The following is a 14,215-nucleotide window of genomic DNA, read 5'->3' as shown; positions in this document are numbered from 1 at the left end:
GCAGGGCCCAAGAACTTGGGCCATCCTCAACTGCACTCCCGGGCCACAGCAGAGAGCTGGGCTGGAAGAGGAGCAACAGGGATAGAACCTAGAGCCCCGACCGAGACTAGAATCTGGTGTGCCGTCGCCATAGGCGGAGGATTAGCCTATTGAGCGGCGGTGCCAGCTCTACTTTGTTTTGATGTATGGATACATGAATGCCTGTTCTTATTCTGTCAAATTCTCAATTATCTCACCAAAAAAAGGTTCCATTTCAAATCCGTGCGCCAGTGAAGACTAGAATAACTGAATAATAAAATGGCAAAGCCATATAGCTTTTTATTTTGTAACTAATCAAGCAGGGAGAGTGCTTGAAGGTCATGGAAATTGAAAGTGAGGGAAATTAAGATGCCTATGCTAAACATAATACTACTCTGTCTCACTGTCAACCTTTGGTGTTATTTCTAACATTCTAGTTGGGGGTGGGGAACCTTTTTTCTTCCAAGCACCTTTAGGATATTTACAATTTCATTCATCGTCATTACCAACTTAAAAAATAGCCTGCTATAGATTTGTTGAATTTCGAGTCCTACATGAGGTTGCCTTGGCAGGGCCAGACCAAATAATCTAATAATTTTACAGAAGTTATATGGCCCAGAGGCAGGATGTTTCCCACCCCTGCTCTATACATTATATGAGAGAATAATCTAATCATATCTGATGTGATATATTACACGGTTCTGCCTTGTGACAACAGTTGATTGGATTTGAAGTTCAAAGATCATAACACAATGTATCCTGAGTGGTCATTTTAAATGTGATTACACATGCATTTTCCAAAGCACTGGCCTTTAATTACAACAGACACTGAATTTAAAGTGGGGTTGGCATTAGGCACAGCAGTTAAGATTCTCGTATAGATGCCTGCATTGTGGTCCAGTGGGTTAAGCCATCACTTGGGAGCCCTGCCCATCTCTTGGGGCACCTATTCTAGCCCTGGCTGCTCCATTTCTGATTCAATTTCTTGTTAATGCACCTGGGAAATCTGAAGATGATTATGATCCCAGTACTTGGGTCCCTGGCCCCCACGTGGGAGACTTGGATGGAGACCCTGTCTCAAGGCTTTGGCTGGTCCATCTCTGACTGTTGAAGGTGTTTTGGAGAGTGAACCAGCAGACTGAAGATTCTCTCTCTCTCTCTTTCTCCCTCTCCCCACTCCGTCCCTCACTGTCACTATGCCTTTTGCATAAAAAATAAATAAATCTTTATTAAAAAGATGGTGGCTAAAGCTCCCTGTTAATGTGCCTGAGAAAGCAGTAGAAGAAGGTTCAAGTGCTTGTGTCCCTGCACACATGTGGAAGACCTGGAGGAAGCTCCTGGCTCCTGGCTTCAGTCTGGGTCAGCTGTAGCCATTACAGCCATTTAGGGAGTGAACCAGATGATGGAAGACTTCTCTCTCTCTGCCTCTTCCTCTCTGTAACTTCACCTTTAAAATAGATGAATCTTTTTTAAAAATATGCTAGTTAAGACACCTGCATCTCATCTCAGAGTATCTCAGTTTGAGTCCCAATTCTGCTCCCCATTCCAGCTTCTTGTAAATGTACACTCTGTGAAGCAGAATTTGGTGACTCAAATAGTTGTGTTTTTTTGCCATCCCAATGGAAAACCTGGATTGGGTTCCTAAATATCAGCTTCAGCCTTACCCGCCCTTGCAGGCATTTAGGGAGTGATAAAGCAGATGAGGGCACGAACTCTTTCCCTCTTCTTCTCCCTCTCCCTCTCTCCATTAAAAAATAAAACTGAATAAATAAAGCCATAAGAAATAAATACAAAGAAGTGCTTGATGTTTGGAGATGAAGTTACCTTGCATTAGTCTTATAAACACTTTTACTCTACACTGCTGTATAATTTTATGTGAATATTTACATCTAAGGGCATTTTTAAGATGACTTCTGGAAGCCTATTGTACATGACTAAAATGGATGCCTAGGAAGATCATGTCCTATAAATACATATAAGACAGATATTAAATAAATATTAGAACATGAGAATATTTATAAACAACAATAACAACAACAAGAGAAGAATAAAGAAAAAATATACCTGAGAAATGGAAAGAGATACTTAATAAAAGGTAGGACTAATTAGTATAAGAAAAAATAACTAAACTAATAAATTGAAAATGTTGATCCTTTTTAAAATAAATATGATGTCTAATACTTTACATTATTTAGAAGGAAATTGAAAAAGTCAAACAAGGCTGGCACCACGGCTCAATAGGCTAATCCTCCACCTGCGGTGCCAGCACACCAGGTTCTAGTCCTGGTCGGGGCGCCGGATTCTGTCCTGGTTGCTCCTCTTCCAGTCCAGCTCTCTGCTGTGCCCCGGGAAGGCAGTGGAGGATGGCCCAAGTGCTTGGGCCCTGCACCCTCATGGGAGACCAGGAAAAGTACCTGGCTCCTGGCTTCGGATCAGCGCAGTGCGCCAGCCACAGCGCGCCGGCCTCAGCAGCCATTAGGGGGTGAACCAACGGAAAAAGGAAGACCTTTCTCTCTGTCTCTCTCTCTCTCACTGTCCACTCTGCCTATCCAAAAAAATAGTCAAACAAGCAGTATGAAAGGCCCTAACAGATATTGAATAGATATTATATAACTGAAAGCGAATACATTCTTGAAACCCAATATTTACTTTCTTCTTTTTAAAGATTTCTTTTTTACTTTACTTTAAAGGCAGAGTAACCAAGATAGGAAGAGAGAGAGGGAGGAAGAAGGAGGGAGGAGGAGGAGGAGAAGAGGAGGAAGGAGAAGGAGGAGAAGAAGGAGAAGGAGAAGGAGGAGAAGGAGGAGAAGGAGGAGAAGGAGGAGAAGGAGGAGAAGAAGGAGAAGAAGGAGAAGAAGGAGAAGAAGGAGAAGAAGGAGAAGAAGGAGAAGAAGGAGAAGAAGAAGAAGAAGAAGAAGAAGAAGAAGAAGAAGAAGAAGAAGAAGAAGAAGAAGAAAGTCTTCCACCTGCTGATTCACTCTCCAAATGGCCAGGGCTGGGCCAAGCCAAAACCAAGAGCTCGGAGCTTCTTCTGGGTCTCCCACATAGGTGCATGGGATCATGCATTTGAATCATTTTCCACTGCTTTCCCAGGTGCATTAGCAAGAAGCAGAATTGGAAGTGAAGCAGCCAGGTCTTGAACCAGTACCCATATGGGATACTGGTGTCGCAGACAGAGACTTAACCTATTACACTACAATGCCAGCCCAGAAACAAAATATTGTCAAAAGTCGTGTATAAAAGTGCCACTGGGGGCTGGTGCTGTGGCATAGCGGGTAAAGCCGCTGCCTGCAGTGTTGGCATCCCATACGGGTGCCGGTTAAAATTCCAGCTACTCCACTTCCAATCCAGCACTCTGCTCTGGCCTGGGAAGGTAGTAAAAGATGGCCAAGTCCTTGGGCCCCTTCACCCGCATGGGAGACCGGAAGGAAGCACCTGGCTTCTGGCCTCAGATTGGTGCAGTTCCAGCCTTTGAGGCCAACTGAGGAGTGAACCAGTGCATGGAAGACTCTCTCTCTCTCTCTCTCTCTCTCTCTCTCTCTCTTCCCCCTCTCTGACTCTCCTCTCTCTGTGTAACTCTGCCTTTCAAATAAGCAAATAAATGTTTAAAAAATAAGTCACTGATTTTTGCCCTGCCACCACCGGTGTCACCGGCACAGAGCCCTTGGGTGAAGGGAAGAGATATGCACGAAACCAGAGCCAGGCCTCTGGCCTGCATGCCAGAAGTCCAGGGAACATCAAGTGATGACTCCAAGGAACACGCGGGGCTACCTGGAGTACGCATTTGCAGCCAGGCAAACACTACTCTGTGGGGGATCCTGCGCCACACCCTGAGGCAGTGGAAATGAAGCTTGGGGATGCTGCGCACATCCTGAGAAGCCCATGTTCACACAGCAAGGCACACGCGGGACCAGGGAAGGGGGCCTGTCCACCTGGGCTTCAACCTTAAGTGAGAGAATCCAAGGAGAGGCTGAAAAAAGCCCACTTACTTGGACACATGAAAGAAAGTTCCTTTTTAACGTCTTGATGCCCTCGGGTGCAATTATTCAGCCCCAAAAATCTGCCTTTAAATTTCTCATGTGTGGGGCCAGCAGCATAAACCATATGCAGCATCCCATATGGGTGCTAGTTGGAGTACTGACTGCTCCACTTCCAATCCAGCCCCTGCTAACGTGCCTGGAAAAGCAGTGGAAGATGCCCGAAGTCCTTGAGCCCTTGCACCCATGTGGGAGACTGGAAGAAGCTCTTGGCTCCTGGCTTCAGGCTGGCCCATCCTCATCTGTTGGGGCCCTTTGGGGACTGAACCAGTGGATGGAGGCCCTCTCTCTCTCTCTCTAACTCTTTCAAACAAATAAATAAATCTTAAAAAATAAAAATTCAAAAAATTTCACATATGAAAGGAACAAAAATAGTGAATTAAAAAAGAATGGGATGTGCTGCTTCAGGTAAGGTAAATCTGTAAACAAACACAGCGAAGTGCTAAATCAAATTCCATTTCCTGTCAGATTAAGACAAGAATGACCAACTTCTCTGGCTCTATTCACCACTGTACAGGTTGAGGCTGCCTAATGTTGTAAAAACGGAACCAGGAAGCATATAATGTGTAGAATGGCAAAGACAAATTGTTATGATTCAAAGACGTGATTCTGTATGTTGAAATCAAAAAAGGTGTAGAAATACATTTGGAATAAATTTTTCATGGTTGATGGATAAAAAAGGAATATACAAACATCATCTCTATATATGCAATTAGTCAGAATACAACATTTCAGAAGTGATGCAATTTTCAACAATATCAGAAGCCTAGGAAAAAAGTGAGAAGACACCCAAGCTTTCTCCACAGGGAACTATAAAGTTTATTGAGGGAACTGGAAGTCAAACAACTGATACAAGAACAGCTGGCAGGGTTCTGGTTGTCTCCATTTGAACGTCTGCATGTCCTTCACCTGTAATACAAACATAGAGTGGACAACCATATGATGTGGAACTCACTGAGAGGACATCAAAGGCAGACCAAGGTTTTGGGGTGTTAATACAGACTAGAACTAGAATCCTCAAAGTCACCCCTTGGCTTACATTCAGTTTGGTCTCTACAGGGACCTTGAACATAGACTTCCTATATTCCTGCTGAACTAAGTATTTTTACTTTCTATTTGTTGAACTCTTTATTTAGTGGAACATTACACCTATGACTATAATGTAAACTGAAAATATATTGTTTAAAAAATAAAAATAATCCAAAGGATTCTGAGAGAAACACAAATTATATTAGAGCTGGAGCTAAAATCTAATTCAGGGGGCCAATGTTGTGGCGTAGCAAGTATCCTGCAGCACCAGCATCCCATATGTGTGCTGCTTTGAGTCCCAGCTGCTCCACTTCAAATCCAGCTCCCTGCTAATGTGCAGGGGAAAGCAGCTAAAAGTGGCCCAAGTCCTTGGGCCCCTGCACCCACATGGGAGACCAAGAAGAAGCTCCTGGCTCCTGGCTTCAGTCTGGCCCATCCCTGGTTGTTGTAGCCATTTGAGGAGTGAACCAGTAAGTGGAAGATCTCTCTCTCTCCCTCACCCTCCCACCCTCCCTACCTCCCTCCCTCCTTTTATCTTTGTGTAACTGACTTTCAAATAAATATCTTTTTAGGAAATTAAAAATAAATAAAATCTTCTGTGATGCCTCAGTCCTTCATGCAAATGACAATACAAATGCTATACGTATTTCATGAAAACTTAAATTCTAACAGTGTAAAAAGCATTAGCTGTTGGTTAGAAGATTAATGTTGACAAGTAAGAAATTGTTTTCATATATTTTAATTCGATATGGCTTTGACTCATTTTGTCTCACTTATTGGAAAATGTGTCATGTTGCCAGTCAGGCTTCTGAAGTCTGACTTGTCATCCAGGGTCTTTTTATGTGAATGCTGTTATTAAAGTAGCATTAATGTTATATCTATGGTATTATAAATGGTTTAATATCATGAAAAACAAAGTCACATAATGTTGGCCTTTAATGAGCTATACATACCTGCTTTTGGCATTGTAGTGCTCTAGTTAGGAGGTTCTGTCCCATTGATTTCAGGACCATTTTCATATATATCACCAGGGTCAGGCTGAAAATGTTCCTGGACATCAGATGCCACATGGGGCCCTTAGAGATAAAAAGGTTACCAAGTGACATGAGTAAGATAGTGGAATAGAAGGCTTCCTACTTTCCTTTCTCCTGGGGTTGCAGCAACAAAAACACCATCCATATCCAGATCAATTCCATCTCAGAGAAAACCAGAAAATGGTGGACAAACTCCAACAGAAAACAGAAAAAAATGTCCGACTTATCTTGATAAAGTAACTTGTGACACAGTGTCACCCCACACCCCACCCAGAGCACAGCACCTTACAATGATGGGGGAATCCCCCCGATCTCAGCTTTTCCCTAAGGAGTGACAGGTTGGATCCAGTTCCCCCTACTTGTTCTGTTCTCACAGGAAATGTTAGTCACCTACATTACATAGCTCTGAGAGTGAAAGACCTTGTTGATCCCTGAGATCCCTGGGAATTTCAAACAGGAATGGTAGTATGTCCCTCAGAACTCAGTGCATAGCAAGCAGGCACAGTGCCCAGCTTTCTGTTTCTCCCTGGAAGGGATTTATCCACAAGCTTTCCCAGATGCTGCCCAGAGATTGGCCTTCTAGCTAGTGTACATCTGGAAGGCAATGGGTCAGATAAACAAGAGATCGGTGTGAATCTGAATGGACACATGTGTGCTTCCCTTCCCCACTCACCCAAGTCTACTGATTAATCCAGGTGTCCAAATTCTCAATTGAACTAGTCTGTCCACATATACAGCACCACGAACTTTTAGTGCTTACAGCCAAGGGACTGGATCCAGAACCACCTCGCTCTAGCTACGGACACTTTTTACTTACTGAACCCTTTATTTAATGGATCATAAAGCCTTTTTGTTAAAAAGATTGATTTATTTGTTTTTAAAGACAGAGTTATAGAGAAGTAGGGAGGGGGTGGGAGAGGGTGCGAGAGAGAGAGAGAGAGAGAGAGAGAGAGAGAAATGATAATGAATCTTCCATCTTGCTGGTTCACTCCACAAATGGCTGCAACAGCCAGGACTGAGCCAGGCTGAAGCCAGGAGCCAGGAGCTTCCTCTGGGTTTCCCACATGGGTGCAGAGGCACAAGCACTTGGGCCATCCTCTGCTGCTTTCCCAGGTGAATTAGCAAGGAGCTGGACTGGAAGTGCAGCAGTCAGAGCTCAAACTGGCACTCATAAGGAATGCCAGCTCTGCAGACTGAGGCTTCAATCGCTAAGCCACAGTGCCAGCCCCAGCATTAAGCCTTTGGACTAGAATGTCAATTAAAATATGTGGAAAGGAACGAAGGAATGAAGGAATGAGGGAAGGAGGGAAGGAGGAAAGGAGGGAAGGAGAGAGGGAGGGAAGGAGGAAGGAAAAGAAAGGAAGAGGAAGGGCCGGCTCTGTGGCTCAGCGGGTTAAAGCCCCAGCCTGTAGTGCCAGCATCCCATAGGGGTGCTGGTTCAAGTCCTGGCTGCTCCACTTCTGATCTGGCTCTCTGCTATGGCCTGGGAAAGCAGTGGACTATGGCCCAAGGACTTCACCCACGTGGGAGACCTGGAGGAAGCTCCTGGCTCCTTGCTTCAGATCAGCTCAGCTGTGGTCATTGCGGTCATTTGGGGAGTGAACCAGCAGATGGAATATCTTTCTCTCTGTCTCGCCCTCTCTCTGTAACTCTATCTTTCAAATAAATAAAATAAATCTTTTTTAAAAAGAGGAAAAAAGGAGGGAGGCAAGTATATTCTTAGAATTATATCTATGAACCACATTGAATCTGTTCTCTTTGTATCAATAGCACATTAACATGAGAATTTTACAAGTTAAATACAAAACAAAAATTTCTACTGTCTTCAGTTACACTGGACCACAGAGAATGAAATATCCCTAAACAGATGAATGGAAAAACTAAGTGCAGTGTGTGTGTGTGTGTGTGTGGTGTAAAATCTAATAGTACCCTTCAGGAAGGAAATCTTGTCCTTTGTGTCAACAGGGATGATCATGAAAGACATGATGCTAAGTGAAATAAATAAGATACAGAAATACCTTTAAAAGAACAAGAGAAAATTCCTTATAAAGATGGAAAGCACAAAGCTAAAAGCTATATTCTTCACTTTTCCAACCAATATTCAGTAAATGTATAAGATACTTCTCTAAATTTCTTGGCTCCTGGCTTCAGTCTGACCCAGCCCAGGGCATTGTAGCCATCTGGGGAGTGAACCAGTGGATGGAAGATCTCTCCCTCTCTCTGTAACTCTGACTTTCAAATAAACAAATAAATCTTTTTAAAAAAAATACTTCTCTAATGTGTTTCTTCCTCCTGTGTAATAATATGTAATGTACTCATACCCTTCACTGCCAAAGGCATTTTACTTCCCCTTCCCTTTACCTTCAGCCTCGGGTGCTCCTTCTTCCTCCACCTCCTGACCAGGTGGAATATTCTGACCTTGAACTGCTGGCTCTTCTGGTTGAGGCCCACCACCAGACTGATGTATCTATTGAAATGAGTTTTTGTAAAGAAAAAGTTTTGTTTTATAATAACTACACTTAATATATAGGTATAAACTAGATCATTAATTACATTTTTCAGCAAGGTCCTATATACTAATTCTTCAAAAAATTACTCTTCCCTGGTACAGGTTTTGTGGCACAGCAGATTAAGCCAATGACTGTATGCCAGAATTTCATATGAGCGCTGGTTCAAGTCCTGGATGCTACACTTGTGATCCACTCCCTGTTCTGATCCAGCTCCCTGAGCCTTAGAAAGCAGAAGATTGCCCAAATCCTACCCACACTGGAGACCCATAGAGTTCCAGGATCCTAGATTTGGCCTGGCCCAGCCACCCCTGGCTATTTGCAGTCATTTTAGGAGTGAATCAGTAAGTCCAAATGCTCTCGATCTCTCCTACCCCCACCATCTCCACAGTAACTGTGCCATTCAAATAAATAAATCTTTTTTTAAAAAAATTACTCTTCCCTCAGAGAGGTATCTCCCAGAAAAGTTACCTCCAATGCCTATAGAAGTTTTTTTTTCCATGCTGGGATGCATGTGTGCTATCTTTTCTGAGGAAGCCTGAGAGTGAAATCATGGACTACATCTTTCAGGAACCTAAGAGCATCCATCTGGGATACAGCAGATATAATTCTCCTGAATGAACGTTTCCTTTATGAGACCAACTGACAACCATTATCAACATGGAAGGCCTTTATCAGTGTATCTCTACTACTCACTAACACTTTCTCAAAGATAAATTTAACAGAAAACATTAGATATTTAAGCACTCACTTCCACAGGCTCAATTTCCTCTTGAAAAAGTTCTTGTGCATTTCCTCCTCCTGTGGCTGAAGATGTTGATTTTGTGTCACTCATATTTCTCACTGAAAGGAGAACATTGTAATTTGAAAAATTTATTTAAGAGAATTTCTGTATTTGAGCATTTCCATGGCCAAATGTCAATTTTTTTTTTCGACAGGCGGAGTGGACAGTGAGAGAGAGAGACAGAGAGAAAGGTCTTCCTTTTTGCCGTTGGTTCACCCTCCAATGGCAGCCGTGGCTGGTGCACTGTGGCCGGCACATCGCGCTGATCCGAAGCCCGGAGCCAGGTGCTTCTCCTGGTCTCCCATGGGGTGCAGGGCCCAAGCACTTGGGCCATCCTCCACTGCACTCCCGGGCCATAGCAGAGAGCTGGCCTGGAAGAGGGGCAACCGGGACAGAATCCAGTGCCTTGACTGGGACTAGAACCCAGTGTGCTGGCGCCACAAGGTGGAGGATTAGCCTAGTGAGCCGCGGTGCTGGCCCAAATGTCAATTTTTAACTTTCAAATATGTTAGAAGTATTTTCAAAAAACTCCAAGGATATACATGCATTTCCATACTTTTTGATTATTGGTAACAGCATTTACATTGACAAGTCTGGCAAAAAAACATTGATATTTATCATATAATTGAATTTCCTGTTATGGAGACATTCTAGGAAATCCACCACACAATGAAAATTCAAGTGACTATTCTTTTTGTCATAATCCCACTGACTAGGCCTGTTTGTCATCTAAAATAGTTCTTGTTAAGATGCACAGTTTCTATCATTCCTTCTGCTGATGTTTCTACACCATCCGGGGAAAAGTGAGAAGTCGTTATAGAAAGCAACGGCCACACCCCTCACTGGGCATCTCCGCCTAGTGCCTTAAGTATTTTGGAGATTCTGTCATCACTTAAGTGTCCCTGGTCTCTTTGTCCTTCCCTCACCATCTGCCCAGCCTTATGTCCCACTGACGACTGGAAATCTATCCCCTGTGAGCCATTCCAGGAGCCTCTGAGACAAAAACATCTCCAACAGCCTCAACCCTTCCCCCATCGTCATTTGGCCCATTCTCCTCCGACGCCCTTTCTCCTCTGAGTCCACGTACCACATCAGTCAATGCCATGAAGATACCTGGCGCCTTCTCACACTCATTCACATTTAAACTGATCCGACAGAAGGCACCTACCGACTGACTCTCAGGCAGGCAAAAAGGAAGAAGACTGCTATAAATGGCTCCCGCAGCACAGGTGTGCACACGGAACGCCAATACAAAGGCGCATGCGCAATAGGGAACACGTGAGGCAGTGAGCATGCGCACTGAGTCAGACACGTGTGGGCAGAACTTAGAGTCCCAAAGCTCTGCAGAAGTACGAAGGAATTGCTCCTAATGTTTGTTTTGTGAGCAGTGTTATTCTTTCGGAGCGCTAAGGATAACGCAAGGTTATTGTTTTGGACCAGTATGTCTCAAACCTGCTGTGGTAGATGTAGCTATTAAAGATGTTAACATCTATTTTCATATCTGTTTACGCCAGTAATTTCCTTCCCTGTCTGCGGCCATTTTGTTTTTGTTCTTGTCATGCTTGCAAAGGCTTTGTTTACGCCTACAGAATAAATAGATTAAGACATATTTTCTTTGATTTCCGGGCTATGTTATGATACATTTACATCTCTATAGTGGTAGTTCTCCATGAATACGACTGGTCCATTCAAGGTTCAAAAATATCCATAGATACTGGTCCTAGGATCTAGGCACAGTCTATAGTCACATGATTTATAGCAGGAGTGATTATGCCCAACCTATACGGTGCTTCCCGAGTGCCATTCATATGCCCTGTCCATAAGACAAAGCTGACATCATTGCACAGCACTTTCAGGTGCAGTCCCCCCCCACAGGGGCACTAGAATCTCAGAAATGGAAAAACCTTCTAGATATTTGTACTCATTCTGAAGTCTGGTGAAAACAAACTTATCAAGGTGGTGGAACAGTTTGCTTAGAATCTGACATAAATGGTAATATGATACTTTAGGATTGGTGGACAATGATTTTAAATTTTTAAAATTTTAATTGGCACATAGTAATTGTCCATATGCATTGGATACAGGGTGCTTTTTCCATACATGTATATAATGTCTAATAATCACAATAAAATAATTAACATTAACATCATCTCAAGCATTTGTTACTACTTTGGGTTGTGCATATTTGATATCTTCTCTTGTGATTTTGAAAAACACTGTAAATTTTTAACGATAATCAACTTAGAGTACCATAGAATAATGAAATTTATTGTTCCTTTCTAACTGTATTTTCGCATCTACTGTCCATTTTGTATGCCCTTTCTTCCACCATCCCCATCCTCTGGTACATCTGTACTGTTATTTCTATGAGATCAACATGTTCATGAGAACATTCAGTGTTTGTCTATTTGTGAGCAAAGAAAGGATTTTGAGAAAAGATATACAGAGTTTTGGGGTTGAAAAACGTCACTTGGGGTCTGCGCTGTGACATAGAAGGCTAAGCCACCACCTGCAGTGCTAGCATTCCATGTGGGTGCCAGTTTGAGTCCCTGCCGCTCCACTTCCAAACCAGCTACCTGCTGATGCACCTGAGAAAGGAGTGGAAGGTGACCAAACTCCTTGGGCCCCAGCTACCCATGTAGAAGACCCAGATGAATCTCTTGGCTCCTGGCTTCAGCTGGGCCAAGCCTTGGCCATTGTGGACATTTAGGGAGTAAACCAGCAGATGGACTCTCTCTCTCCTACTTTTTCCTTTTCTCTCTCTATCTCTGACTTTCAAATACATGGATAAATCATTAAAAAAATAAAAAAGGGAAAATCACTTGATACATTTTACTATGGAGTGTGTACATATTTCAAGCAGGTACTTGAAAAAATGTATTTTTTGCAACATATTTTACTTTCTTTTTTTTAACTTTTATTTAATAAATATAAATTTTCAAAGTACAGTTTATGGATTACAATGGCTTTACCCCCCCATAAATCCTTCCCACCCGCAACCCTCCCCATCTCCCACTCTCTCTCCCATTCCATTCACATCAAGATTCACTTTCAGTTCTCTTCATATACAGAAGATCAATTTAGTATATATTAAGTAAAGGTTTCAACAGTATGCACCCACATAGAAACACAAAGTGAAAAATACTGTTTGAGTACTAGTTATAGCATTAAATCTCAATGTACAGCACACTAAGGACAGAGATCCTACATGAGGAGTAAGTGCACAGTGACTCCTGTTGTTGACTTAACAAATTGACACTCTTGTTTAGGCGTCAGTAATCACCCTAGGCTCTTGTCATGAGTTGCCAAGGCTATGGAAGCATTTTGAGTTCACTGACTCTGATCTTATTTAGATAAAGTCATAGTCAAAGTGGAAGTAATTTCCTTTCTTCAGAGAAAGTTACCTCCTTCTTTGATGGCCCATTATTTCTACTGGGATCTCACTCGCAGAGATCTTTCATTTATGTATTGTTTTTTGGAAGAATGTCTTAGCTTTCCATGCCTAAAATACTCTCATGGGATCTTCAGCCAGATTCGAATGCCTTAAGGTCCAGTTCTGAGGCCAGAGTGCTGTTTAGGACATCTGCCATTCTATGAGTCTGCTTATTCACTCACCACAGGTCTAGTGATTAACCCAGGTCTCCAACTTCTGCCTGGAAGGAGTCTGTCCATATATGCAGCACTCCAACTCTTAGTGCTTCCAGCCGACAGACTGGCTCCTCAATCTCCTAGCTCTGGTTGTGGACAAAGTTCTGTTTTCCCTAGTTACATTCTCTGGACCACAGAGAATGGAATATCACTAACAGATATATGGAAAAACTAATTGCAGTGTGTTGTGTGTGTGTGTGATGGGATACGTGTGTATCTTAGATATTATATTGCTGACCCTCACAAAGGAGATCCTATGATTTGTGACACATGAATGACCCTGACAAACAACATGCTAAGTAAAATAAACTTAATGCAGAAATAAAAATACTGCATGATCTCACTGATATGTGGAATTTAAAATAATTTAATACATAGAAGCAAAGAAGAACATTGATTATTAGAAGTCACAATGGGGAACGGGGAATGGGGAATGGGATGGGATGGGGAATGTTCATTTCAAGGTAATAATCTGCAAGTTAAATCAATGTAGAGATTTAATGTATAATATGTACACTAGTTGATGGAATATTTTAACTTAAGTTTACTGAAAGAATAGACTTTCAGTGCTATTACCACAAAGAGTTTCATGGATGGTAAATCTAAGCATATGATGAAATTAATATACTAATTTTCTAGACTAATGTTAATGACAAAATAAAAATTATAAGCTGATATCTTGGATGAATACAGACTCAAAAATTGCAAACAAAATACTAGCCAATTGAATTCAACAACACGTAAAAAAAATCATTGGTCATGACCAAGTCAAATTTATCCCAAGAATGCAGTAAGGGTTCACTGATTACAGAATAGTAAGCATAATACATCACATCAATAGAGTGAAAGATAAAAAAATCATATGATTATCTTAAAAGACAGAAAAATGTGATAAAATTCAGCATCCATTCACTATAAAAATCTTGATCTAATTAGTGAAATTAGTTGAAAATACTTCAACATAATAAAGGTTATACATAGTAAACAAAAAGACTACATTGTATTGAATGGAAAAAAGTTGAAAGTGTTCACTCTAAGACCTGGAACCAGACAAGCATCCACTCTCACTACTGTAATTCAATTTTTGATGCTGGAAGATTTACCCAGAACCATTAGGTAAAACAAAGAAATTAAATACAGATATGAAAAGAACAAACC

The 14,215-nt window shown here is 42.0% G+C and overlaps 1 protein-coding gene across 1 annotated transcript; it reads right to left on the bottom strand.

Moving 5' to 3' along the window:
- Positions 1-4,850: 4,850 nt before the first annotated feature.
- On the bottom strand, positions 4,851-10,646 carry LOC103345149 (uncharacterized). Its single transcript, XM_051834713.3, has 5 exons — positions 10,578-10,646; positions 9,377-9,468; positions 8,480-8,585; positions 6,038-6,160; positions 4,851-4,964 (listed from the first exon to the last, which is right to left on the bottom strand). The coding sequence occupies exons 2-5, from the start codon at positions 9,415-9,417 to the stop codon at positions 4,875-4,877; spliced, it is 360 nt and encodes a 119-aa protein (XP_051690673.1). The 5' UTR covers positions 9,418-9,468; positions 10,578-10,646; the 3' UTR covers positions 4,851-4,874.
- Between the last annotated feature and the right edge of the window lie 3,569 nt (positions 10,647-14,215).

The sequence above is a fragment of the Oryctolagus cuniculus genome, chromosome X, assembly GCF_051225735.1.
Source record: "Oryctolagus cuniculus isolate XC-2025 breed Fujian yellow rabbit chromosome X, ASM5122573v1, whole genome shotgun sequence".
In the NCBI taxonomy this organism is placed as follows: Eukaryota; Metazoa; Chordata; class Mammalia; order Lagomorpha; family Leporidae; genus Oryctolagus; species Oryctolagus cuniculus.
This window is presented reverse-complemented; position numbering and strand designations above follow the sequence as displayed.